This window comes from Emiliania huxleyi (genome assembly GCF_000372725.1).
Source record: "Emiliania huxleyi CCMP1516 unplaced genomic scaffold EMIHUscaffold_4, whole genome shotgun sequence".
Classification (NCBI taxonomy): Eukaryota; Haptophyta; order Isochrysidales; family Noelaerhabdaceae; genus Emiliania; species Emiliania huxleyi.
In genome coordinates, this window is record NW_005198966.1 from 769,715 (window position 1) to 793,259 (window position 23,545).

General features: G+C 65.8%; 5 protein-coding genes across 5 annotated transcripts; 2 read left to right on the plus strand and 3 right to left on the minus strand.

Annotated features, from left to right (window-relative positions):
- Nucleotides 1-3,334: 3,334 nt before the first annotated feature.
- Nucleotides 3,335-5,750, minus strand: EMIHUDRAFT_461327 (hypothetical protein; the record flags this gene model as incomplete). Its single annotated transcript, XM_005770471.1, has 7 exons — nt 3,335-3,805; nt 3,902-4,015; nt 4,102-4,152; nt 4,391-4,735; nt 4,938-5,003; nt 5,174-5,477; nt 5,578-5,750. 7 exons carry the CDS (start codon nt 5,748-5,750, stop codon nt 3,524-3,526), a joined length of 1,335 nt encoding a protein of 444 aa, XP_005770528.1. The 3' UTR covers nt 3,335-3,523.
- A 2,088-nt stretch (nt 5,751-7,838) lies between these two features.
- Nucleotides 7,839-9,406, plus strand: EMIHUDRAFT_447936 (hypothetical protein; the record flags this gene model as incomplete). Its single annotated transcript, XM_005770472.1, has 5 exons — nt 7,839-8,028; nt 8,197-8,260; nt 8,570-8,676; nt 8,859-9,015; nt 9,091-9,406. Coding segments are annotated over 5 exons (627 nt in total), but the record flags the coding sequence as incomplete, so codon positions are not given.
- A 931-nt stretch (nt 9,407-10,337) lies between these two features.
- Nucleotides 10,338-12,095, minus strand: EMIHUDRAFT_196170 (hypothetical protein; the record flags this gene model as incomplete). Its single annotated transcript, XM_005770473.1, has 5 exons — nt 10,338-10,493; nt 10,614-11,169; nt 11,362-11,553; nt 11,629-11,954; nt 12,024-12,095. 5 exons carry the CDS (start codon nt 12,093-12,095, stop codon nt 10,338-10,340), a joined length of 1,302 nt encoding a protein of 433 aa, XP_005770530.1.
- Nucleotides 12,096-15,126: 3,031 nt separating this feature from the next.
- Nucleotides 15,127-16,986, plus strand: EMIHUDRAFT_196172 (hypothetical protein; the record flags this gene model as incomplete). Its single annotated transcript, XM_005770474.1, has 2 exons — nt 15,127-16,106; nt 16,182-16,986. The coding sequence occupies 2 exons, from the start codon at nt 15,127-15,129 to the stop codon at nt 16,984-16,986; spliced, it is 1,785 nt and encodes a 594-aa protein (XP_005770531.1).
- Nucleotides 16,987-20,593: 3,607 nt separating this feature from the next.
- Nucleotides 20,594-21,194, minus strand: EMIHUDRAFT_349852 (Hypothetical protein; the record flags this gene model as incomplete). The annotated part of the gene is made up of 2 exons (XM_005770475.1): nt 21,164-21,194; nt 20,594-20,868 (listed from the first exon to the last, which is right to left on the minus strand). A coding segment is annotated over exon 2 (275 nt), but the record flags the coding sequence as incomplete, so codon positions are not given.
- Nucleotides 21,195-23,545: the final 2,351 nt, after the last annotated feature.

Genomic DNA, 23,545 nt, shown 5'->3' on the forward strand with positions numbered 1-23,545 from the left:
TGTTGTGACTGTGGAGGAGTGAGTGAGTGAGTGGTGCTGTGGTGTTACTTGTGAGTCTGGGCTGGCGCCGTCGGTGGTGTCGTGTGAGTCCGTCCTCCACTGGTTTCTGTGTGTGCGCGGAGGGACGCCGCGCCGCGTGCGAGATCGATTTGTTCCCCTCCGTCTTCGTTGTGTGCTCTTTTGCGTGCGTGACACACACTCACTCACATACGTGGTGACACGACGTGTGTGCTCTCTCACACGAGATCTGTCGCGCTGTGCGTTTGTGTGTGAGAGGTTGTGATGTGGGCTTGGATTGTGTCTTTGCGAGGAGGGAGCGCGCTGCTCGGTTAGATAAGAAACTATGACGGAGACTGAGCCGAGGGACAGTTCTTCGCACCGGCAGCGCGCCCTCAAGCAGCGCCCAAGCGAGTTTCGTCCTCGAACAAAGTTCGTGAGTGTGCAGGGTGGTCATGTATCTCTATTCTAATCTCTCGCCTCTTGGAGCAGCGTGAAGCCGCTTCGCGACAGGGTGCCAGCGTCGAAGTCGGCGTCGAGAGGCACGTGCACGCGGTGCAACCCGCGCGGGAGCACGCGCGCAATCGTCTCAAAGATGCCGTCTACCCCGTGAACATCAAGGCCAAGCACAGGGCCGTCATCCTCTTGCAGCACCGCCGCCTCTGCATTGACACGGACCAGCAGGTGGCGAAATAGGAGGGTTGGTACGCCGGCGTCCTTCTTCGCCCCTCTGTGAATTGCAATGCTCGGTGGCTCCTCCTCCCGCGCGTTCCAAAAGCACAGCCACAACCAGCACAGGCGGGCGTAGACGGGGAGAGAGGCGGCAAAGGGGGCGAGCATTGTCAACGCAAAGGGCATGATGCTCTCGTGACTGCAGAGCCACCTGGCGCGCCGACTGATGCAGAAGACCCACGCGTTGAATGCTCCAAAGCAGAGACCGAGGAGCGCGGCGGCTGTGCCCACGGCAGCCTCGCACAGGCCGAGCCAATGCAGAGCGTATCGGGTGGACCGGCCGTGGAGGCCATACTGAGCCTCGCGGAAAGCCCGCCAGCGCGCTGCAGACGGCTTGAATGAGACTGTGCTGCCACGCTGCATGGCCCGGAGCGACGCCTCCCACTGCCTCAGCCAGCAACCAGTGTCAGGACAGGGTACGAAAAAGGGGAGCGGACGCAGCCTATCTGGCATGTGGCCGCGATAGGACGGCAGAGAGAAGAAGAGAAAAGCGAGGCCAGCCGTGAGGAAGCAAGTCCCCAGGCCGAGGAGGAAGGAGTGGCAGGCTTGGCTCCAGTGGGTGGTGGAGCTGCGCCGCGCGGCCAAAAAGCAGCACGCCACGCCGATGGCAGCGCTGAATGCGCCGCGGAGCCTTGTGTGTGTGTGTGTGTGTGTGTGTGTGTGTGTGTGCCTGCGGGCGCTGTGCGAGCCGCCCTGAACGACCACAATGTTGAGCGCGCTCGAGCACCGAAGCACCGCGAGCGCCGGCGAGCACCACCGCCCCGCGCCTTGGCGTGGGTCGGTAGTACACGATGCGGCGCCCAGCATGCTCTATCATGCGTCGCACCCGCTGTGGCCGAGCCGACCGCCGCTCGAACTGGCGCCGAGTGGCTCCCAGATCGAGCGCGGCAGGCTCAGTCGCACCGTCGCGGGGCGAAGTGTCGTGCGAGGGAGCTAACCCGGTAAGGGAAAATTCTTTTTCTCGCGATGTCCACCCCGCCACGCCGCCGCTCGCGCCGCCTCGCCTCCGCCGCCACAGCCGCTCCCTCGCCAGATACGCCGCCGCCCGCCCGCCTCCTCGACCTCCCCACGGACCTCCTCGTGCGCGCCCTCTCTCGCTGCGACCCCGCCGACATCGCTCGCGTCGCGGCCGTCTCGCTGCTCTTCTACGCCTCGCTTGCGGTGGAGGGCATCCGCCTGTGGGCGCAAGAGCGCGGCTTCGAGCTGCCGGCGCAGCCAGAGGGCGAGAGCTGCGCCGTGCGGTGGCTGTGCTTTGCGGCGTTGCTGTGCGAGTCCAACCCGCCGGCGAGGGCGTCGGCAGGCGAGCGGCACAGCGTTTTCATCGACGGCGAGGGGCGGCTCTCGTCGTGCGGCTCTGCGCCGTCCTACTCTCCAGGGCTACTCGGCCACGGCGAGGGCGTGACGCGGCTCCACACACCGACCCGCCTCCCGTCGGCGCTGGGCGGCGAGCGCGCCGTGAGCGTGGCGGCAGGAGTCAACCACAGCGTCGCCCTCACTGCCGGCGGGGCCGTCTGGAGCTGGGGCGATGGAGGACACGGCCTGCTAGGCCACGGCGACGAGCAGCGCCAGCTGCTCCCCAAGAAGATCGAGGCCTTTGCGGGGCGGCGCGTTAACGCCGTGTCGGCTGGGCTGTACCACAGCCTCGCCCTCACCGCCGATGGCAGCCTCTGGAGCTGGGGCCATGGAGAGGAGGGCGAGTTGGGCCACGGCGACAGGCAAAGCCAGCTGCTGCCGAAGAAGGTGGAGGCGTTGGCGGGCCAGCGCGTCGTCGCTGTGTCGGCGGGAGGTCTGCACAACCTCGCCCTCGCCGCCGACGGCGCTGTCTGGAGCTGGGGCTGGGGAGGTGGGGGCCGGCTGGGCCACGGCGACGGGCAGGCCCAGCTGCTGCCCAAGAAGATCGAGGCCTTTGCTGGCCAGCGCGTCGTCGCTGTGTCGGCTGGAAGCTTCCACAGCCTCGCCATCACCGCCGACGGCGGCGTCTGGAGCTGGGGCCATGGAGGCTGGGGCCAGCTGGGCCACGGCGATCAGCAGCACCAGTGGCAGCCAAAGAAGGTCGAGGCTTTGGCTGCCCAGCGCGTCGTCGCTGTGTCGGCTGGACAGCACCACAGCCTCGCCATCACCGCCGACGGCGCTGTCTGGAGCTGGGGCAGTGGAGGCTCTGGCAAGCTGGGCCACGGCGATGGGCAGGCCCAGCCGCTGCCCAAGAAGATTGAGGCCTTTGCTGACCGGCGCGTCGTCTCTCTGTCGGGTGGAGCATTCCACAGCATCGCCCTCACCGCCGACGGCGCCGTCTTTACCTGGGGCAAGGGCGAACAGGGCTGTCTAGGCCACAGAGAGGACCTGTTGGACCAGCTGCTGCCCAAGAAGGTCGAGGCGTGGCCGCCCAGCACGCCCGCATCCGCTTGATTTGGAACGCAAAGATCTCCTTGCACGACAGCTCTATGCGCAGTCTGTAGGGCCGCAGAGAAGCGCGTCCCTGGCCCGGCTTCTTCGTTTGCATTTACTTGTTTTCTGCTCTCGCTGCTTACGGGGTCCGCCCGAAGTGGGGCCACCCTCGGTCGCGTGTCGCTCTCGCCACAGGAACGGATCGTGCACACTCAGGGAATTTTTCTAATTCTATTCACAACAGACAACACGGGCCCGGACACTGCATTTCTTTTCTTCGAGCGACAGTGTGCGAGTGAACACGACGCCGCCGGCCCCGCGCGTATGGGTTGGGGTATGGCCCATCAAGAACTACAACCATCACTAATCAGGGGCGCACGCCCAGCTTGGGGCAATCGGCGCGGCCGCCTCAGAAGCGCCAGCCGGAGCGGCGGACGGCGCGCAGCTTGCGGAGGGGCACCGCGCCGCTGTTCTCCTCGAGGGGCCTCCAGATGTGCAGCAGCCCCCAGAGCGAGTTTTGGACCTGCTCCTGCTCGCTCAGCTGGTACGAGAAGCGCGGCCCCTTCGGCGTCTCGACGCGGACGACGTCCTTCTCGCCCGCCGCCGCCGGCGTGAAGGCGAAGAGGCCCTCGTCGATCAGCTGCTGCGCCACGCGGTAGTCTGCCTCGAGGGTGGCGGCGTCGGCGTGCACCTGCTCCCAGCGTGAGGAGGCGTGAGGAGGCGCTGTGCCCGCGGCTCCGCCTCGAGGGGCGGGCGCGGCGTGCGCCAGGTTGAAGCAGCCGTGCACCGTCGTCGCGTCGACCGTCTGACGGATGCGGCAGCCAACCTTGATGCACGGCGCGCAATACTCCCCGAGGAAGGAGGGGAGCGCGCGGATCCGCGCCAGCTTCTCGTGGTGCACCTGAGGCGCGCGGGAGGGGCGGCGAGGGTGAGCCGTCGCGAGGCGCGCCGCTGCCGCCGCCGCAGCCGGGATGGCGCGGCGCTCACCGCCGTAATGGTGCCGTCGGCCGGCGAGCGGATCGTCACCCACGCGCCGTGCTTGAGCAGCGGCGAGCGTGGCGTGGCGGGGAGCGACGCGAAGGCGGGCGGCGCAAAGGCGGAGTCGCACAGCGCCGAGACTTGCGTGTAGCCGAGGCAAGCCTCTGCTATCGGCAGCCAGATCCCCTCGCCGCCGTGCAACCGGCAGTTTACCTGAGCCGAGGACGACATACGCCGAGATGGGCCGAGATGGGCCGAGATGGGCCGAGATGCGCCGAGATGCAGCCGGCGGATGTACCTCGACGAGGACGGGTCCGCGCGCCGTCGCCATGATCTCGGAGTGCATCGCGCCGTCGGTGATGCCGAGCGCGTCTAGCACCGCCGTCACGTATGCGACCATGCCGCGCAGCAGCGGCTCGTCCGCCTCGACGTTGTGCAGCCGCATCCCGTGGTAGACGACGGGAGAGCCGTGGTAGTCGCGCTTGTCGTACTTCCAGAGCGCGACCACCTTGTGCTCGCCGGCGCGGCTGACCGTGTCGACGACCCACTCGTCGCCCTCGAGGTACTCTTGGCAGAGGACGGCGTAGTTGTCGAGGCCGAGGATGTTCTTGGTCCCCTCGAGCTTGCCAAACGCCAGCCGCACCTAAGGCCGGGGCAGGCCGGGGCAGGCCGGGCGTCAGAGGAGTCGCACACGGCACTCGGCACATGTACTCGTGCATGTGCATGTGCATGTGCATGCACATGCATGTGTGCATGTGCATGTGCAACCTGCACATGCAATGTGCATGTGCATGTGCATGCATGTGAGACCGGCCCATGTCTCGACGCCGATGTCTCGAGCGCACCTCCGCCGCCGAGTTGCAGATTGTCACCCCGTCCGAGCCGGCCCCCTCCACCGGCTTGACGACCGCCTGGCGAAAGAAGGGCCCGAGAGGGGTCCGAGAGGGGTCCGAGAGCCTTTCGAGAAGGTTCCGAGAAGACGGGCAGCGGGCCGCGCCTTGAAGCGCTTGGCTGCCGACGCCTCGATCGTGTGGATGAAGGCCTCGACGTCGTCGTGCGTGTGCGCCAGCCGCTGGTGCACCGCGTCGCAGCCCGCGGACCGGATCGCCTCGCTCTGCAGGTACTTGTTGCGCCGCAGCTCGAGCGCCTCCCGAGGCAGCGAAAGCGCCGCGCCGCCAGCAAAGGCCGCCGAGAGCTCGGCATGCAGCGAGACGCCCGGCTCGGAGCCAACCAAGAGGTGCGTGACGCCCACGCCCCTGAGGGCCGCCAGTGTGCTCGCCACACGGCCCTCGTGCTGAATGGTAACCTCCCAGTCCACCTCAAGTCCGGCGGCGACGAGCGCCTTGACGCTGTCGGGAATCGTGTCGGAGAAGACCCGGCACAGCCTATGGCGTGTGAGCCTGGCGGTGACAGCAAATGGTAGGAATAGCGAAAGTGCCGATTGCAAGGAAACGGGAATGGTATGCGGCGGCGAGGGTGCACCACCTGTAGCCCTGCGAGCTGAGATGCTTGGCGAGGCAGGCACCGGTGGAGATCGGGTCCACGATTGCTACGCAGAGCGTCTCGAGCTTTCCACCGCTCATCGCCGTCGCACTGGCAGCCGTCACCGTGTTGCCAGCAGAGTCGACGGTCGTTGCCGACTCTAGCTCCGCGGGCATGGTCTTGAGTCGCTGTTGAGTGCACGTGGGATGCGACCCGGAGCGGCCTTTGCGTTTGCCGAGCTCCCACTTTGATTTCTTGTTTCACGGCCCACCACGCCGCGGTGTCTGCGCCAGGGATTTCCTCAAGTTTTTTTCTCGCGATGTCTAAACCGCCGCGCCGCTCGCGCCGCCTCGCCCCGGCCGCCGCCGCCGCTCCCTCGCCAGACACGCCGCCGCCCGCCCGCCTCCTCGACCTCCCCACGGAGCTCCTCGTGCGCGTCGTCTCTCGCTGCGACCCCGTCGACATCGCTCGCGTCGCGGCCGTCTCGCTCCTCTTCCACGCCTCGCTCGCGGAGCAGGGCATCCGCTTGTGGGCGCAAGAGCGCGGCTTCGGCGACGGCGCCGTCTGGAGCTGGGGCTATGGAAGCTATGGTCAGTTGGGCCACGGCGACCTGCAGACCCAGCTGCTGCCCAAGCAGGTCGAGGCATTTGCTGGCCAGCGCGTCGTCGCCGTGTCGGCTGGAGGCGCGCACAGCCTCGCAATAACTGCCGACGGCGCCGTCTGGAGCTGGGGCTATGGATACAACGGCCGGTTGGGCCACGGCGACGGGCAGGCCCAGCTGCTGCCCAAGAAGGTCGAGGCCTTTGCTGGCCAGCACGTCGTCGCCGTGTCGGCTGGACGTCTGCACAGCATCGCCCTCACCGCCGACGGAGCTGTTTGGAGCTGGGGCGGTGGCTACTCCGGACAGCAAGGCCACGGCGACAGGCAGCCCCAGCTGGAGCCCAAGAAGGTCGAGGCCTTGGCTGGCGAGCGCGTCGTCGCTGTGTCGGCGGGAGCCGAGCACAACCTCGCCCTCACCGCCGACGGCGCCGTTTGGTCCTGGGGCAGGGGATGCTTGGGCCAGTTGGGCCACGGCGACCGGCAGCAGCAGCTGCTGCCCAAGAAGGTCGAGGGGCTGGAAGGTCGGCGCGTCGTCGCTGTCTCGGCTGGAGATGGCCACAGCATCGCCATCACCGCCGATGGGGCCGTCTGGAGCTGGGGCTATGGAGGACACGGCCTGCTAGGCCACGGCGACGAGCAGCGCCAGCTGCTCCCCAAGAAGATCGAGGCCTTTGCGGGGCGGCGCGTTAACGCCGTGTCGGCTGGGCTGTACCACAGCTTCGCCCTCACCGACGATGGCGCTGTCTGTACCTGGGGCAAGGGCGAATGCGGCTGCTAGGCCACGGAGAGGACCTGTCGAACCAGCTGTTGCCCAAGAAGATCGAGGCGTGGGCGCCGGGGCAGTGATGCAAGCGCCGGGGTTTCTTTTCCACTCCCGTGTGTGGCACCGGATGTTTTCTTTTATCAGCCTCTCTGTTTGCCCTGTGCCCGGGCGAGTACGGAGTAGAGGCACTCGCACGCACTCTCGAGGTCTCTTCATGGAGCAGGGTTCGAGATGATTGGGTATCTGATTGGGGGGTAGGGTAGCGGTAGGGCTAGGGGTGCAGGGACCAGGTGGGGGTTGGGGTAGGGCCGGGGTAGGGGGTAGAGCGTCAGAGCTACCACGTGGGACGTCCGTTACACGTCAAATGGAGGGGTAGGGGGGTAGGAGGGGGTGTATGCCGAGTTCTCCTACCCCCCTGACTCCTCGAACCCAGCACAGCTGCTATGCTCGCCGCGTTGACCGCTTCGCTCGCGGTCGCCCATCCCGCCCGGCCGCCGCTCCGCGCCCAGCTGCGGCTCGCCGCCGCTCCGCCTCCGGCCGGCTTTGAGTGGGGCGCCTTTGACCGGGCCGGACTGCTCGAGAAGCTGGATACGCAGGTCGTCTCTCGCGCGGTCCGCCTCGCCAACCACGTCCCCGCGAGCGCCTCACTCGCCTATTTTGGCCTCATCTCGACGACGATGATGTCCATGCCGATGCCGATGATGGTCGGCGGGGTCGCGACGATGCGCTCCGTCATCACGCGCGGCGTCGGCCCGACGACGAACGAGGCCTTCGCGGCTCTCTTCCCGACCCTGGTCACGCCGGCGAACTTCGTCTTCCTGATCTGGCCCGCCATCTCGCTGCTGCAGCTCCTCACCCTCGCCAGCTCCGCGCTGCCGCTCCCTGGCCGACCGCCTCTCAAGCAGGACAGCCTCACGGCGCTCGCTGCTGCAAACTGCGCCGCGACGGCGTGGCTGCTGTTCGCCTCAAACGCGGCGGCGGGCGCGCTGCCCCTTGCGTCGTCCCTCACCCTGCCTCTCGTCCCTCTCCTCGCCGGCTTCCCGCTCCGCAGCGCCGGCCCGCCCTTCGGGCTCCAGCGGCTCGCCTTCTCGGCCTGCCACCTAGATGCAGCCACCTAGTGCGGAGCAATGCTGGGCACAGACCCGCTGCCACCCCGCCGGCACTGGCGAGGAGATTTGCGTCCGCAGCCCTCGGTACTCACGCGAGGCGCAGGAGGCCGCAGCCCCACCCTCAGCTCCCTCTGTGCGTGCACTCTCAAGGTCTACGCCGCCTTCACGACCCTCGCCTCCTTCCTCGCGCTCGCCGTCGAGCTGCAGCACGGAGGCCGAGACCTAGCCGAGACCTAGCCGAGACCTAGCCGAGACCTAGCCGAGACCTAGCCGAGACCTAGCCGAGACCTAGCCGAGACCTAGACGAGACCTAGACGAGACCTAGACGAGACCTAGACGAGACCTAGACGAGATGCAGCACGGAGGCCGGCTGCCCGTCGATGCGGAACACAGGGTCCGCGCCTTCCGACCGCCACTCGCGCTCGGCTGAAAGTTGAACCGCGTCCACCGTACTCGTCCCTCTTGTCGCTTGTGTCCGCGTGGTGCGCCGAAGTTCACCCCCCTGTACCTCCGTGCGCCTCAGGCCGGCTGCCCCTCGTCGGCACTCTCCCCGCCGAGGCGGCGGCGTGCGTCTTCGTCAGCCTCGCCGCCGCCGCCGTCGCGCCCAAGCAGCGGACAGTCGCCGTCAAGGCCCCGCCATCGCACTGCCCTGTCCCACACGCGCGCCGGGGGAGCGCTGCACTTTGAATGCCGCGGGGCTGCTGCATGTCCCGGGGCCGATGCGCGGGATGGGCCTGCCCCCTGCCCCGCACACACACAGGCGTGTCGGAGAGGAGCTTGCCTCACCTCGCCTCGCGCCTGCACCTCGTAAGGCGGTCAACCTGCTCGCGCTGACCGGCATCCTCGCCCGCCGGCTCGGCGCGCACGGCCTGCCCCTAGATGCGGAGTACACACCCCCCGAGTCAGACTCGCAGTCGAGGGGGCGCGCATCCAGCTGTATTCGGCTGCATTCGGCTGGGATCGTCGCCCGTGTGTAGATGCTGTGAAGACGGGATGCGAGACACCGTACTCCCGCCCTCACACCTGGTCTCTTCATGACGTCAGGCCTGTCCACCGTCCCGTCGGTCAGCTTTGTCGCGACGGTCGCCTGCTGGGCGTGGGCCGCCAAAAAGCTCGTCGCGGGGGAGTGAGGAGGTGTGAGGAGGGAGGATAGCGGCGGACACTTGAGACCAGCATAAGACCATGACACTTGTGCGGGGCCAGCTCGAGGCCAAGCCGAGGTGCGCATTGCGATTATGGCATACACGCCGAGAGCTTGGCATCGGGTATACCCGTTACCCCTCTGCCCCTGAGTGTAGCCAGTAGAGAGGGTTCTGTGTCTTCTGAGGTGTTTTGCCACCGCCAATTAACGCATGACTAACAGCCTCTTGGAGTGTGAAAAGATCCGCAGGACTGGACTCTGGAGCGAAAAAAAAGCAAGCGAGTGCATGACTAAAACACTAATCCCGTTGCTCTTTCCCCGCGAAAAGCGCGCGATCCCCTACGCGGCGGGCTAGCTGCTAGGCTCGATCCCGCTGTCCCCCTTCTAGCTCGTCCCCGCGACTCAGGTTCACCCCCGCCCCCGGCTTGCCGCGCGCGGTGACGTGTGCGTGAGACCTGTGTGTGAGTGCTGAGACTGCAGAGTCCAGAGAGCGGCGCGCGGCGTGTGACACATGCACTGATCTGTGTGTGCGTGCGGGAGAGCGGGGCGGGCGGGGGGCTCCAGCCTCCAGCCGGGGGGGCACACGCAGGCACGCAGTAGTCAGTCAGTAACGCCGTATACTCATCCCAATACTGTCAACTGTGTATACACACGCACGCGCAACGATCCGTCTCGGGGCTCCTGTCGCCAGTCGCTTCGCTTGGCGTTGGGGGCAAGGTAACGCCGTGCCAATCCACGGATGGTTTTACGAGCTCGAGGTCCACGCGCACACGAACGACCAACGCAAGGTAGCGCACACCGGTGGAACCCAGGGGCGCAGCGGTTCCGTTCCTTACTGTGGAACCGGGGACACAAAAGCACTTCGTCGCGCGCGCACACGCGCGGACGAATACACGCACACTCACAGGCCTCTCAGCACAGCACAGGCGTGGCAGCTAACCACGCCGATAGATCCCATGCGGACGTCTCCCATATTCGAGCGGACGCACTCTCGCGCATGACCGTCCGATTAATGGGCGACAGGAGCGCCGCGTAGAGAGGGCCGGGGATACCGCTCCCCCCCTCTCCTTCGAGCTCTCCGTCGCGAGGGGTGCCGTTCATTTACATGCGCGCGAGCGAGGTTGCAGCGCCCGCGCGAGACGGCGGCAGCCTACTGCTGGGGGCCCGCTCGCGACCGCTTGCGGCCGTTCTTGTTAGTGGTCGAGCGGGTGCGCTTGCCCGCCCGCTCGGTCGAGCAGAGCCCATCGTGGTAGGCCCCGCGAGAGCAGCCCGGCGTGCCGCACGCGATGACCCGCCCGATGATCTTCTTGCGGGCGCGCGGCGCGGGAAGCCGCAGTCCGCCGCCCCCGGCATCGTCACCGCCGCCGGCATCGCCACCGCCGCGGGCTTGCTCAAGCTCAGACAGCCTCCCCCCGAGGTTGAGGACAGAGAGCGGGTCGGCGGACCAGCGCGACGGCGCCTTGCGCTGCCGCTGCGACTCGCGCTCTCCGACGCCGCTCTGCACGGGCGCGGGAGTAGAGGGCGGCGCCTCGTCGTGGGCGGCCCCGGCATCGCCGCTGTGGAGCGGCGGGGCGTCCTTTGCGGCAAGCGTCGGGATGTCCTTTGGAACGACGTCCTCGCGCCACAGTGCGCCGGACGCGAGGCCGCCCCCGTCCGACCAGGGGCTATTCAGCTCGCCGAGGCCGTCGGCGAGGGGCGAGGCGGGCGGGTAGTCGGCATGCACGGCAAACGGGCTCGCCGTGCGAGACCGCAAGGCGTCGTCGAACAGGTCAGTCAGCGCCGGCGGCAGGTTGAAGTCGTCGAGCCCCTCCAGTGCACTGAATGCGGGCGACGCACTCTTCGACGTCATGGCAGAGTAGGCGTCGGTGAAAGGGGAACGCGGAGAGCACGTGGCCGAGGCGGGCGACGCGTAGAGCGAGGCGAATTCCCCCGCGAGCTCGCCGTCCTCCTCTGCGCTGCCGTAGCCGTCCCAATCGCTGAAGCTGTCTTGCCCAACGTGCTGGCTCGTGTCGCAGCTGGCGTCTGCGGCGGCGACGGCGACAGTGACACCAACGGTCTCAGCGGCGGCGGCGTTTGCGGCGGCGGGGGCGACGTTGATGAGCGCGGCGGAAGCAAGGTCGGCGGCTTCAAGGGGCCCGTTCTCGCGGAAATGCTGCCACGCCTTGGACGCGGACTCGGAGATGATGCAGCCGTCGGGCCCGTGGTAGTTCCAGTGGTGGCGGTCGCTGGCACCCTTGACGGTCCGAAAGTAGCCGGGCGGCAGCACATTCTGCTTGCCCTTGCCTGCCGGCGTGACGTGCCCCGAGTAGTAGGGGGGCTCGCTCTTCTTCATCTTGCGCCGCGGTGGAGGCGTGGGCTCTATGCGCCTAAAGACGTCGGTGCGAAGTAGTTGGGAGAGTGAGGAACGGGTACTGCTTCGCACAGCAGCGGGCACGAGGCACCCCGCCGCCGGCTTCCGCGAGAGTGGCGGGGGAACTGCCACAATCGTGTTCTTCTTGACCACCGCGGCCTCGGCCTTCACTGGCAGCTTAATGCCGGCGTCGGTGGGGGCGGGAAGGAGGGGTCCGACCGTGGTCGGCGGCGAAACGATCGCCGCCGCGCCCAGCACAGCCTTGGGCTCGGCCGCGACGACCGAGGTCGGCACCGCGGGCTCGTCGGGCTCGGCCTTCTGCACCGGCCCGAGCCGCTTGTTCTTCTTTAGCGACTTGGTCGGCATCAACTCGCCGTCGCACTTGTACACCATCGCCGCCGCGACCTGCAGCTTGGCCTATGATTGTGAGATGCGGTTGCTGACGCAGGTTTGCGAGTGCGCTCAGGTTGTGCCGTCTTTGCTCACCGCGATGACGCCTCGCCCCCCAAAGCGGCTATTTGTGGGACCCTCCTCGCGATCGCCCAGCTCGTCGGGCATCGCCTGCTGCTGCTTGCTGCGGAGAAGATTGCCTCGCAACGGAATTGACTAGGACCGGCTGCGAACAGCAGAATTTCTTTCTTTGGGCACGCGGCGGCAAACACAGGTACGATGAGAAGAACGATGAGAAGAAACCTAGCGGCCGCAGGGTGGCGTTCGGGAAACAAGGTGACTGACTGGACCAAGAGCTCTAGGCTAGTGTGTGTGTGTGTGTGTGTGTGTGTGTGTGTGTTGTTGTTGTTGTTGTGTGTGTGTGTGTGTGTGTGTGTGTGTGTGTGTGTGTGTCACACTCACTCTAGGCTAGCGATGAGAAAAGAAAAGGCCAAAACGCTAAAGCACGTGGACACGTGGACCAAAGAATAACCGACCACAAAGCCAACAATATACCTTGACAAAGAGCGCATAGCCTCCCCCGTGGCTGGCGACGAGAAAAGAAATCCAAGCGCCACGTGGACACCTGGACCAAAGAATACACCGCTCACCGGTGGGGACCCTGTCCTCCTCCCCCATCCGTCGTTTGGTTTGTCTGTTTTCTTTCTGTTTTCCAAAGAATACACCGACCACAAAGCCAACAATAAGAGCCGCCCATGGCGCCAATGGCTCAATCTTCTTGGGGGCAGCAGCTGATTCGACAGGTCACACAAGCATCTGCTCAGAAATGAATCAAATGCTCATAGATTCCACCCCGAGGTCGTTTGACGACCCAGCCCAAGTCAGTAGTGAACTCAGGTAGTGAAGTCAGTGTGGACTGCGTGTGGATCTCTTGTGCTGTGGTCACACCGGTCACCGCAAAAGCCAAAACATCGCTCAAAACACGAGCAGGGGCCGCGCCTGTGCGTGTGGTTTGAGTTGAGATTGCGTGGTTAGTCATCGAAGGCGTAAGCCGTAACGCGAGAATGCGTGAGCGTTGCGTCACGCGTGCACGCGTGTAGACGCCGCGTTGTGTGTATGGCCCCAACATGCGCGCGCTCTCTGGCGGGGAGAGTTAAGTGAACGGTCTCGATATGTGCGTGGGCCGCGAGCGTTTCACACGCGACACGCCAGGACGATGCGCGCAGAGGACCTATTTGTGAGTCTCCAAACTCATATGCATACACACAGGCACACAACGCGGGCTGGCTTCAACAAGCTCCTCTAGCTGAGCGACTAAACGCCCGGCCAGAGGTCAGAGCCGCCCATCATTGCCCTGGCGCCCACGCCTCGATCTTCTTGGGCAGCAGCTGATTCGACAGGTGATCTCCGTGGCCTAGGCAGCCGTGTTCGCCCCCGCCCCAGCTCCAGGCGGCGCCGTCAGCAGTGAGGGCGAGGCTGTGCTCACGTCCCGCCGACACAGCGACGACGCTCTGGCCAGCCAAGGCCTCGACCTTCTTGGGTAGCAGCTGGTCCTGCTCGTCACCGTGGCCCAGCTCGCCAAAAGTCCCTATGCCAAAACTGCCTGTACCAAAAGCTCCAGACGGCGCCGTCGGAGGTGAGGGCGAGTCTGTGGTTGCCGGCAGAGACAGCGACGACGCGCTGGCCAGCCAACGCCTCGACCTTCTTTGGCTGCCACTGGTTCTGCTCGTCGCCGTGGCCCAACCGGCCGTAGCCTCCAAAGCCCCAGCTCCAGACGGCTCCGTCGGCGGTGATGGCGAGACTGTGGCGGGCTGCAGCCGACACAGCGACAACGCGCCGCCCGGCCAAGGCTTCGATCTTCTTCGGCAGCAGCTGGTCCTGCTGGTTGCTGTGGCCCAACTGGCCAACAACTCCCCGGCCCCAGCTCCAGACAGCGCCGTCGGCAGTGAGGGCGAGGCTGTGCGCTCCACCAGCCGACACAGCGACGACGCGCTGGGCAGCAAAGGCCTCGGTCTTCTTGGGCAGCAGCTGGCGCTGCTGATCGCCGTGGCCCAACCGGCCAAAGCCTCCAGAGCCCCAGCTCCAGACGGCCCCGCCGGCAGTGAGGGCGAGGCTGTGGTAAACTCCAGCCGACACGCTCACGGCACGCTCGCCCCCCACCGGAGAGGGGAGGCGAGTCGGCGTGTTGAGCCGCGTCACGCCCGCGCCGTGCCCGAGCAGCGCTTGGTTGTAGTGCGGCGCAGAGCCGCACGACGAGAGCCGCCCCTCGCCGACGATGAAGAGGCTGTGCCGACCGCCTGCCGCCGCGCTCGCCGGCGGGTTGGACTCGCACAGCAGCGCAGCAAAGCACAGCCACCGCACGGCGCAGCCCTCGTCCTCTGGCTGCGCCGGCAGCTCGAAGCCGCGCTCTTGCGCCCACAAGCGGATGCCCTCCACCGCAAGCGAGGCGTGAAAGAGCAGCGAGACAGCCGCGACGCGAGCGATGTCGGTGGGGTCGCAGCGAGAAATGGCGCGCACGAGGAGCTCCGTGGGGAGGTCGAGGAGGCGGGCGGGCGGCGGCGTATCTGGCGAGGGAGCGGCTGTGGCGGCGGAGGCGAGGCGGCGCGAGCGGCGGCGTGGCGGGGTGGACATCGCGAGAAAAAGAATTCACCGCCACGCCCGCTTCCCCATGCCCTCGGTTTGCTGCACGCCCTGCGAGCGGGGCGGGGTGCGCACTGTCCCTCTGTGTTCGTGCGTCGCCCATCTCTCCTGGAGATGCCTGCTCTATTTATTTATTAGCCCTCGGTGGCTCTGCTGACGCGCTGCTCGCCGTGCCTCGAGCCTCCCCGCGGATGGCCGCGACCACCGAGGTCCTCGGACGAGCCGTGGCACGCTACGTCCACCGCGTAGTCGACGCCGCCGAAGGCCGCGTTTGAGCAAGCGTTTGCCTTCGGCTTGCGCCAGGCCGAGTACGCAGGCAGGAGCCGTCATGGACCGCCTCTGCGCGTTTCTGCTAGGTGGCTGCGATCCTCGAGGAGAAAGCCGCCGCTGCGGAGACGGCCGAGAAGGCCAAGAAGAAGAAGAAATGAGCAGAAGCTATGTCGTTACCTTGACAAAAAGCGCATAACCTCCCCCCCCCCCCCTCGTAGCTCGCGAGACCTCGGGAGCGTGGCAAGGGGACGGACGTCGGGGCGCGGCAATCGCCGCCCCGCTGACGCTCATGGAGGAGCTCCGGGAGCCGCTGGTGGGGGACGTGATTCGAGTTCGCCTCCGCACGACGACGGGAAGCATCAAGTTCCCCGTCACCGCCCCGGTGTCCACAAGCATCGAGGCATTCAAGGGTCTCGCGGCTGCGTCGGCCGTTGGCCAAGCTGTTGGATGGACTGCAGAACGGATCGAGCTGTCCCACTATGGCGAGCCCCTAAAGGAGGGCCGCACACTCTCATCTTATGGCATCAAGGACGGCGATGAGATCATGGTGGGCGGCGTGACGAGCAGCGGAGACGGCTCTGGCCGGCTGAGCTATTCGGCCGCGCTGCAAAAGGGTGATGCAATTGCAAAGGAGATGAAGGACGACGATGGTAGGCCGGTCACGATCCGACTGAGCAGCAGCGGACAGAGTGATGCCAAACGCAAGAGCGGCCTCTCTCGGAAGCGCTCCTCTTTCCTCAACCCTGCTCGGCCTAGCGGCACGACCGGAGCGTCGGTGCTGTCGTCTGTCATCACCCTCTCGAGCACTCAGATGGGCGTGGGCGTCCTCGCTCTGCCGCACGCCTTTGCGCAGTCGGGCCTCTTTGGTGGGCTAAGCCTGCTGGCGTCCGGCGCGGTCCTCGCCGCCCTCTCCATATTCCTGCTCAACGCGGCCGGCGCGCGATGTGGACTCGAGACGCCGACGCTCTTTTCGCTCTGCAACTCCCTCCTGCCCGGCTCGGGGGTCGTGCTTACGTGCGCGCTCACGATTCAGATGACGGGAGGCGTGCTCATGCGCCTGGTCGTCGCGGCTGACAACATCACCCTCACCTACGGCGCGGTGGATCGCACCATCTTTCTCCTCGCCGCTGCCCTCTACTTTGTGCCTGTCTGCTTCCTGCGCTCGCTCGACTCACTCCGCATCTTCTCATCGATCTCCATCATCTGTCTGCTCGTGATCGCGCTCACCGAGCTCACCTACCTCGTCTCGCCCGAGCTGCTCGGCGACCCGTGTGACGCTGCGGCTGCCGCTGCCGCCACTGCCGCCGTCGATGCCTCGGCAGCGCTATCGCTCTCTGCGCCGAGCAACGCCTCGGCCCCAACTGCTCCGCCCGCAGCGCCGGACCCGCTGCACGACTGGCTGGGCCGCATCTGGGAGCTTCTCGGCCTCTCCCTCCCGGCCTTTTGCGGCGACGCGATGGTGCGCATCCTCGGCACGCCGCTGGAGCTGCTGCGGACGGCGCCCACCTTTGTCATCGCCTTCTTCTGCCAGCACAACGTCTTTACGGTCCTCACGGAGCTTGACCGCCCGACTAGCTGCCGCAAGGTGACGGTGGTGTGCCTCGCGATGCTGCTCACCCTCACCACCTACACCATCTTTGCCGCTTCGGGCTACATCACCTTTGGCGGTGAAGTCGCGAGCAACGTGCTCAACTCGTACCCACCGGATGCGCCCGCCGTTGCCGTCACCCGCACCGCCCTCGCCGTCGCCCTCCTCGGCTCGGTCCCGCTTCTAGTTAATCCGGCGCGGCTGGCCCTGGTCTCAATGCTGGAGCTCTGCGTGCCACGGGGCAAGCGCCGCGGGCCACAGATCAGCGTCGCTGGCACAAAGGCCCCGCCGCCGTCCGTCTTTGTGACGGCGCCGCTGGATATCGCAGTCATCCTGATGTTCGACGCGATGATGGTCGCCCTCGCTCTCAACTTCTCCGACCTGGGACAGATCGTTAGCCTCTCCGGCGCCACCACCGGCGCGTCACTCTTCTTCATCGTGCCCGCCGCCGCCTACCTCCTCTCCTCCAAGCGCGTGGTCGATTGCGTCTCGATCCCCGCGCTGCTGTCGCTGGTCATGATCGCCATTGGAGCTACCGTAATCTACCTGCACTTCAGCTAGAGGTGACAGCGGCGCGCGAGAGGTTTAATTTCATCATGCGGGGAGAGATGTGGGGGGGGTTCTGCACAAACTGTGCCTGTGGAGTTCTGCTTCTAGCAGAGCCTGGGGAGCCTCTGCGCTCTCTGGGTCTGGCGGAGGTCGAGTGCGTCACCGTCAGCCCGGCGGGGTGTGCATGTGGATGTGCGCCCCCGAGCCCGACCCGACACTCAAACGAGTCGACGATTCCTTGTGCCATAAATAAAAGAACGATAAATAAAGAGCCGATTGGCACTCTCTCTCCACATGCGCAAACAGTGGGGGTGTGCACACACACATGCAACCCACCCAAAAAACTCTGACAGGACCACAGACGTGTGCGCGGGGCCGCCTTGCAGAGGGCTCGCCCGCCCACCACAAGCGGGAGTCGAGACAGTACGGGGTACGCCAATAAAATAGAGAGCAACAATAGGCAAGAGGACCGGGCGGCTTCAAACGTCGAAGCCGAGAGCGAGCTCACCTGCGGCGGCAGAGGGCTCGATCATAAACCACCGAGGAGCGTGGCTTCGCCGCACAAGCAGCCCAAACCCCTCCTGCCCCCCCCGCCCCGCGCCACGGGGGGCCGCTACTCTCTACGGCGGGCGCGCGCCCTGGTGGAAGGCAAACAGCACGGGCCAAAAGGCGAGCAACGGCCAGCAGTTGTCGAGCAGCTGCTTGGGCGGCGGCAGGCTGAAGCCGGCGAGGCTGGCCTCGCCGCCGCCGCCGCCCTCGCCGCCACCTCCGCCACCTCCGCCTCCGCCGCCTCCGCCCGCAGGCGCGAGGACGTAGCAAGCCTCCTCATCGCACGCCTCCCAGCCGGAGGCGGTGGCGTACCTGCGGGCCACGGCGTCGAGCGGGAGTTGGCGGAGGATAGCGAGGCCTCCGGGGCGATGTGTGTGGGGGGGAGAGGGGGGGGGGGGGGTGTGAAGAGGGGGGGGGCTGCAGTGTGGCGTTGGTCTCTCGCGCCTCAGCTCGCCGGCCACGACCTGGCGCGAGAGCTCGACCTCGAGGGACGGGTCGACGCCAAACGCCTGGCGAGATGAGCCGAGGTGAGCCGGAGTATCTCGGCTAAACCTCGGAGCATCTCGGAGCGGCTCGGAGCGGCTCGCCTCTGCAACGACGGGCTGCTCCGCCGACTCGTCCTGGTTGGCGACGCGCGAGAGGATGGTCACCCAGACGATCTCCATCACGTCCACCCAGAGCAGCTTGAGGTCGAGCGGCACCTGTGGAGACAGCTCTCCCGTCTCACCGCCGGCCAGCTCCCCCCCCCCTTCTCTCTCCCTGCCGTCTGAGCAGCGGGGCGGTGCGGCACCGCGTGCGAGAAGGAGATGCAGTGCACAAACGGCCAGAAGCGCCACGACGAGCGCAGCGCGGGCCACGACGTCGCACGCACGTCGCGCCAGACGTCGCCGGGAGCGCGGAAGGCAAGCGTGCCTGCCGGGAGGTGTGTGTGAGTGGGTGGGGGGGGGGGGGGCAGGGGGTGGGGGGGGGGGGTCAGGGAAGGTGGCTGTGAGGGTTCGGCGCGACGGGAGGTGCCGTGAAGGGAGATGACGGACTGGGGGGCCGTCCGGTGGCTGGCTGGGATGGTCTAGCGGTCTCGCGGGGCTGTCTACGAGCGGTCGCCGATCAGGAAAGAGTACATCGCGTTCAGGTAGAGCGACCAGACCGTCTGGTCGGCGAGCACCTGAGGCGTGGGGCACGTCCACCCAAGTCGGGGACACGTCCAGTGGAGATGGGGGACACGTCCAGTGGAGATGGGGGACATGTCCACCACAGGAAGAAGGATGCCGCAATGGAAGACACTGACCTCTAATTGGCGACCACCCGACGCGCCCTATGTCTCGGCTCTCGGCTATCCCTCGGCTGCCTCTCGGCTGTCCCTCGGCTGTCCCTCGGCTGCCTCTCGGCTGTCTCTGGGCTGCCTCTGGGCTGCCTCTCGGCTGTCCCTCGGCTGCCTCTCGGCTGTCTCTGGGCTGCCTCTCGGCTGTCTCTCGGCACCTTGACGCCGGTGCCCCACCACGCTCCTCCAAAGTCGAGGTACTGCTCCATCGTGAGCATCCAGTAGTGGCAGAGCGGGCCTACGGGGGGACGCGTCCGGGACACGTCTGGGACGGGCAAACACGCCGTCGCGAGAGCCGCGTGCGGCGGAGCGGGCCGTGGCCGATGAAGCCTGCGGCGCCGGAGCGGAAGGAGCGGGGCAGGTCGAGAGAGGCGAGGGTGCGCCCCTGGTAGATTTGGGAGACAAAGTCGCCGAAGGTGTACGCGACGCCAGAGGTGCACGCCTGCGGGTGAGTGGCGCAGGCTGGCAGAACTGTCCGAGAAGGGTCTGCGAAAGGCCCGGAAGAGCAGAGGTGGCGATTGCAAAGGAGGGCGGCATCGCGCCGCCGGTGGCGCCGGGGCGGCACGGGCTTGCAAAAGACCGGGCCGCATGGGCGTGGTGGAGCCTCGCTCGCACGGCACAAGCGGAGAGCGCTAGAGGCGGGTGGCAGAGGGTGGCTGAGGGTGGCAGAGGTGCGGGCCTTGTAAAAGACGGGGTTGGTCGGCACCAGCGCCTCGTACTGGTGCAGCAGCTCGCCTGAGGACATGTCTCGGACATGTCTCGGACATGTCATGGACAGCGCCTCGTGCTGGTGCAGCAGCTCGCCCGGTAGGCGGAGGATCAGGTCGAGTGCGACCACCCACCGCGCGAAGCCCGGGTACACGTCCGGCCCGAGGTCAAAGTAGTATAGCGCAAAGATGGCCCGGATGTCGGTCTCGAGCAGCGAATAGACGATCCCGATCCCAAAGGTCGAAATTACGAGGAGGTTGACGACGCCGAGGTTGTTGAGGAAGGAGCGCCTCGCCGCCGCCGCAAGGTTCTCCGCCCGGAAGATCTCTGCCGCCGCGTCGTCCGCCATTCGCTGCAATCGCTCGTTTTGGGCCGTGAGATCCGCAACCTCCTGGCGAAGCCGCACGTTCTCGTCGGCGAGAGAAGCACGTTCTCGTCGGGAATCGTCGGCGAGAGAAGCTGCCGTTGCGTCTGCTGCCCTGGCTGTCACAGCAGAGGCTCTTGAATCCGCCACAGCCGCATCTTTGCTTCGGCGGTTGGTTTCCGCCAGGCTGATCGAACGACATAGCCGGTGGCCCACGGCCAGGCGAGGGCGGCCAGCCTTGGGTAGGCTGTAACCAAGCGACGAGGGCAGCAGCAGCAGCAGCAACGCCGGCATTGCTGGAGAAGAGAATCGCATTTCCGGAGCAAAGAGCCGTCGGGCAAAAAAGAATTTTCCTCGATAAGTGCCGCCGTGCCAGTGCGCGCCAGTCCCGTGCCCCGTGTCGTGCAAAATAGAAACACGGATCACGCAGCGCTATCATCTCCGGGGAGCACGTCGCTTAAGGCCAGTCTTTGGAATTAAGCTTTAAGGTTAGAGCTGATGACCTTTCGAACACACGCCAAACCAGGGATGGATGCCCTCGTCTCTCCGCCTGCAAGGCCACGCCGATCGGCGCTTTCGCCGCTGCAAACCTCATCCTCGAGAGCGCGCACCTCCAGGTAAAGCCGTAATCATGTGCTTTCCACTATACCTGCGCCTAGTTGTTCGTCACCCGCTGTCACCTCGTGCGGCCCTCCGTCGCGAGCTGGACCACCTCGCCCAGGTCAGCGTGAGCGCCGCTCGACGAGTCGTAGTGAGTGAAGATCTGCTCGTCTCCATCAAAGACAAACGTGCCGCCCTGCACCATGGTCCGCTCCATCGCCCTTGGGTCGAAGAGACCTTGCCCTTTGGGCATCAGCGGCACGTACGGCCCTGGGGCGAACAGGTTGCCCGTGATCGAGTTGAGGTCGTCGCGGCCGCGCGCTTGGATAGCCCGGTTGGTGGCCGCCGACCACATCGACTCGACGCCCTCGAAGACCTGCTTGCCGCCCGCGTCGCGCTGCGTGTTGCGCGTGCCTGCCGCGGCGTACGCATCGGTGGTGTCGCTCTCGTCGGCGAACAGCAGCGCCGCAGGGAACTCGATCTTTTCTGCGAACGTCTTTGCCGCCTCGGCGGAGCCGATCCCCACGGAGAAGAGCTTGACGTTGTCGGCCGAGGCTATCGCTGGGAGCACGTCGCGACGAAGCTGCGCACACGAGGAGGTGTGAGAGAGGGGGGCTCCGCTCTTCCTTCGCAGGGACGGTGTGGTCGACCTGCAGCGCCAGCTCCCAGCAGAAGACTCACCCAAAGTGCCTCAGGAATACGAGGACGGCACGATCCTCTGCGCCCCACAGCGACGTGAGCGGGAGGCGGGTGCCGTCCGAGGCTCGCGTGACCGGCGCCGCCTGCAGCGCAGGGTACGAGACGAGAGCCGCGGTGGCAGCCAGGGCTGCGAGCATCGCGCCTTTCCCGGAGCTTTCCTACCGTCGACCACCGGTTTGCATTTATTTCATTCGGCGCAGAGGGGTGGTTGAGGGGTTGAGGGTTGAGGCCCCCCCTCAACCATCTGGTTGACGGTTGAGACCCCCCGTCAACCCTTTAGTTGAGGGTTGAGGCCTCCGGGGCCTATTCTCAGGCTGAGGCTCGCGCGTGATCACAAGAAAGATAACCTTGAAAAGCCCTGCCGCCAAAAAATCGCTTCGCCTGCGGCGCGCTCTTGCGCTCCTCATACCTCGAGCGCAATCCATAAGTAGGAGACGCTCACTGTCGCCATTCAGGCGCCTGATCTTTCAGCAAAGCGATGGCCTACCAGGTACGAGTTCAGATGCGCGCCCGGCAGAAGACGCTTGTGATGCCGCATGCAGTGGAATGCGCACAGGGAACGGACGGCAAGAGAAGGCAAGGGAAGAAAGAGAAACGGCTGGTGCAGCTAAGCTCACGGCGTAGTATTGCGGTCACTAACCATCCACGGCAAGAGTCACGGTGAATATGCTGCCGCATAAAAGCAACAGAGTCGCGGTTGGTGCGATGGTCTTGTCGCGGTTAACGACTTGACGTTGCACACGGCCATAGACGCAGGATCTGTTTGGCGAGTCTCAAGCAGCGAAAGCAGGCGCGAGAAATTAATGTCAATCCTGAGATCTCAATTTTGGCGCTAGTTTCGTTTCCTGGTACATCAGACCGCTCTGCGCGCACATTAGAGAGAGAGATTTTTAGCAATACCAAACAACTCTAACACTCACACGTGTTTTGTTCTGCACATTAGTGTGCGGTCGGACCGACTTTTTCAGACTTTACTATTCTGGATACTGAGGGTACAATCGGAATTCTCACTTTGGGACACGGGTGGTGGTGGTCCTCGGGTGGTGTTGGGAGTTTGGCTGTCAGCCGCTCGATTTCTGCGATTTGTGCGAAGCGCGCGATTTCTGCGCGGAGCTCGCCGTGGCCCCGCGCGGCCGTACCTACTCGCGTTTTCGGCCCACCACCCTCGACCGAGCTCACCACCATCGCGTACGCACGTTTTATCGTGTGCGCAACGCGCTCGATCACCACCGCGGTGGCGACAAGAGCGCCTTTTCAACACGCTGCGATGGCGGTGTGCAGCACCAGCCGTCACGGCTTCCTGCGCCGCGTCGAGGCTCGCCGAGCGGGAACGTAGGTCGACTCGACACGGCACGGCCCCAAACATCCCACGTCGCGCTCGCGTTCTGCCAGCTCTCTCCCCGCAGTCGCTGCTGCTCACGCTCTCGCCGCGCGTCTCCTGTGCTGCACGCCCACACGTGCGCCGCCTGTCCGCCGCGCGGGAGCGAAGCGCTCTTTGGTGGCGCAGGGAAATGATTTGTCACGAGACGTTTGCCCGGCGCGCCGCTGACGTCGTGCATCTAAGCGGAACCTCAGACCGAGCTTATGTCTGTCTGGCGCCATTCTCTTCGCTCGGCGGCGCATCGCTCGGCGACACATTGCTCGGTGGCGAGCCAAAAGCCTGAGGGCCTACCGCTGGCCCAACCTCGTCAACCAGCGGCTAGCGCTCGCCGACTTCAGAGCGCTGGTCGCCGGTGCGGCGACGGCCGGTGCGCACCTGCTGCCTGTCGGGCAACGGTGTGTATGCGGTGCAAGTTCCCGAGATTTGCCACGCGTATTTCTCGCACGCGCGGCTGTGCAACGTGCATCGCGTCTCGGCTCGCTCTACCAGCCCGAGCCCGTTCGCAACATAGTGTACGCGCGCATTAATCGAAGCGGGCGACGATGAGCTGACGCACGATTACGATGAGTCGGTGGGATGCAAGGCGCACGGCGACCGGTCGTCCTTCCTCTGAACGTTTCCAGGGACGGGCGTTTCACGACACACAACGCGCCTGCAAATACGCCCGTCCGGCAGTTGAGGCCGTGGCTGTTTTTCCGCCTCGGGCAGTGCGCACAGTATCGTAGTGGAGGCAAAAAATAACTGAAATCTAATGAGGAGCATCTTTAGTTTTCTCCTTCGCTTGAGAGCGCTTGCGCTGCGCGCTGCACGTCCACATAGAGATGAGATGCGCCGGCGTGTCGGCTCTGTGAGCGGTGACCGGTGTGTCGGCTGGTGTGTGAGGAGCGCTGATCGAGCTGCGAAATCTCACAGGCTGCTGACGCTCGGAAGCTGGGCACATACAAGCCACCGT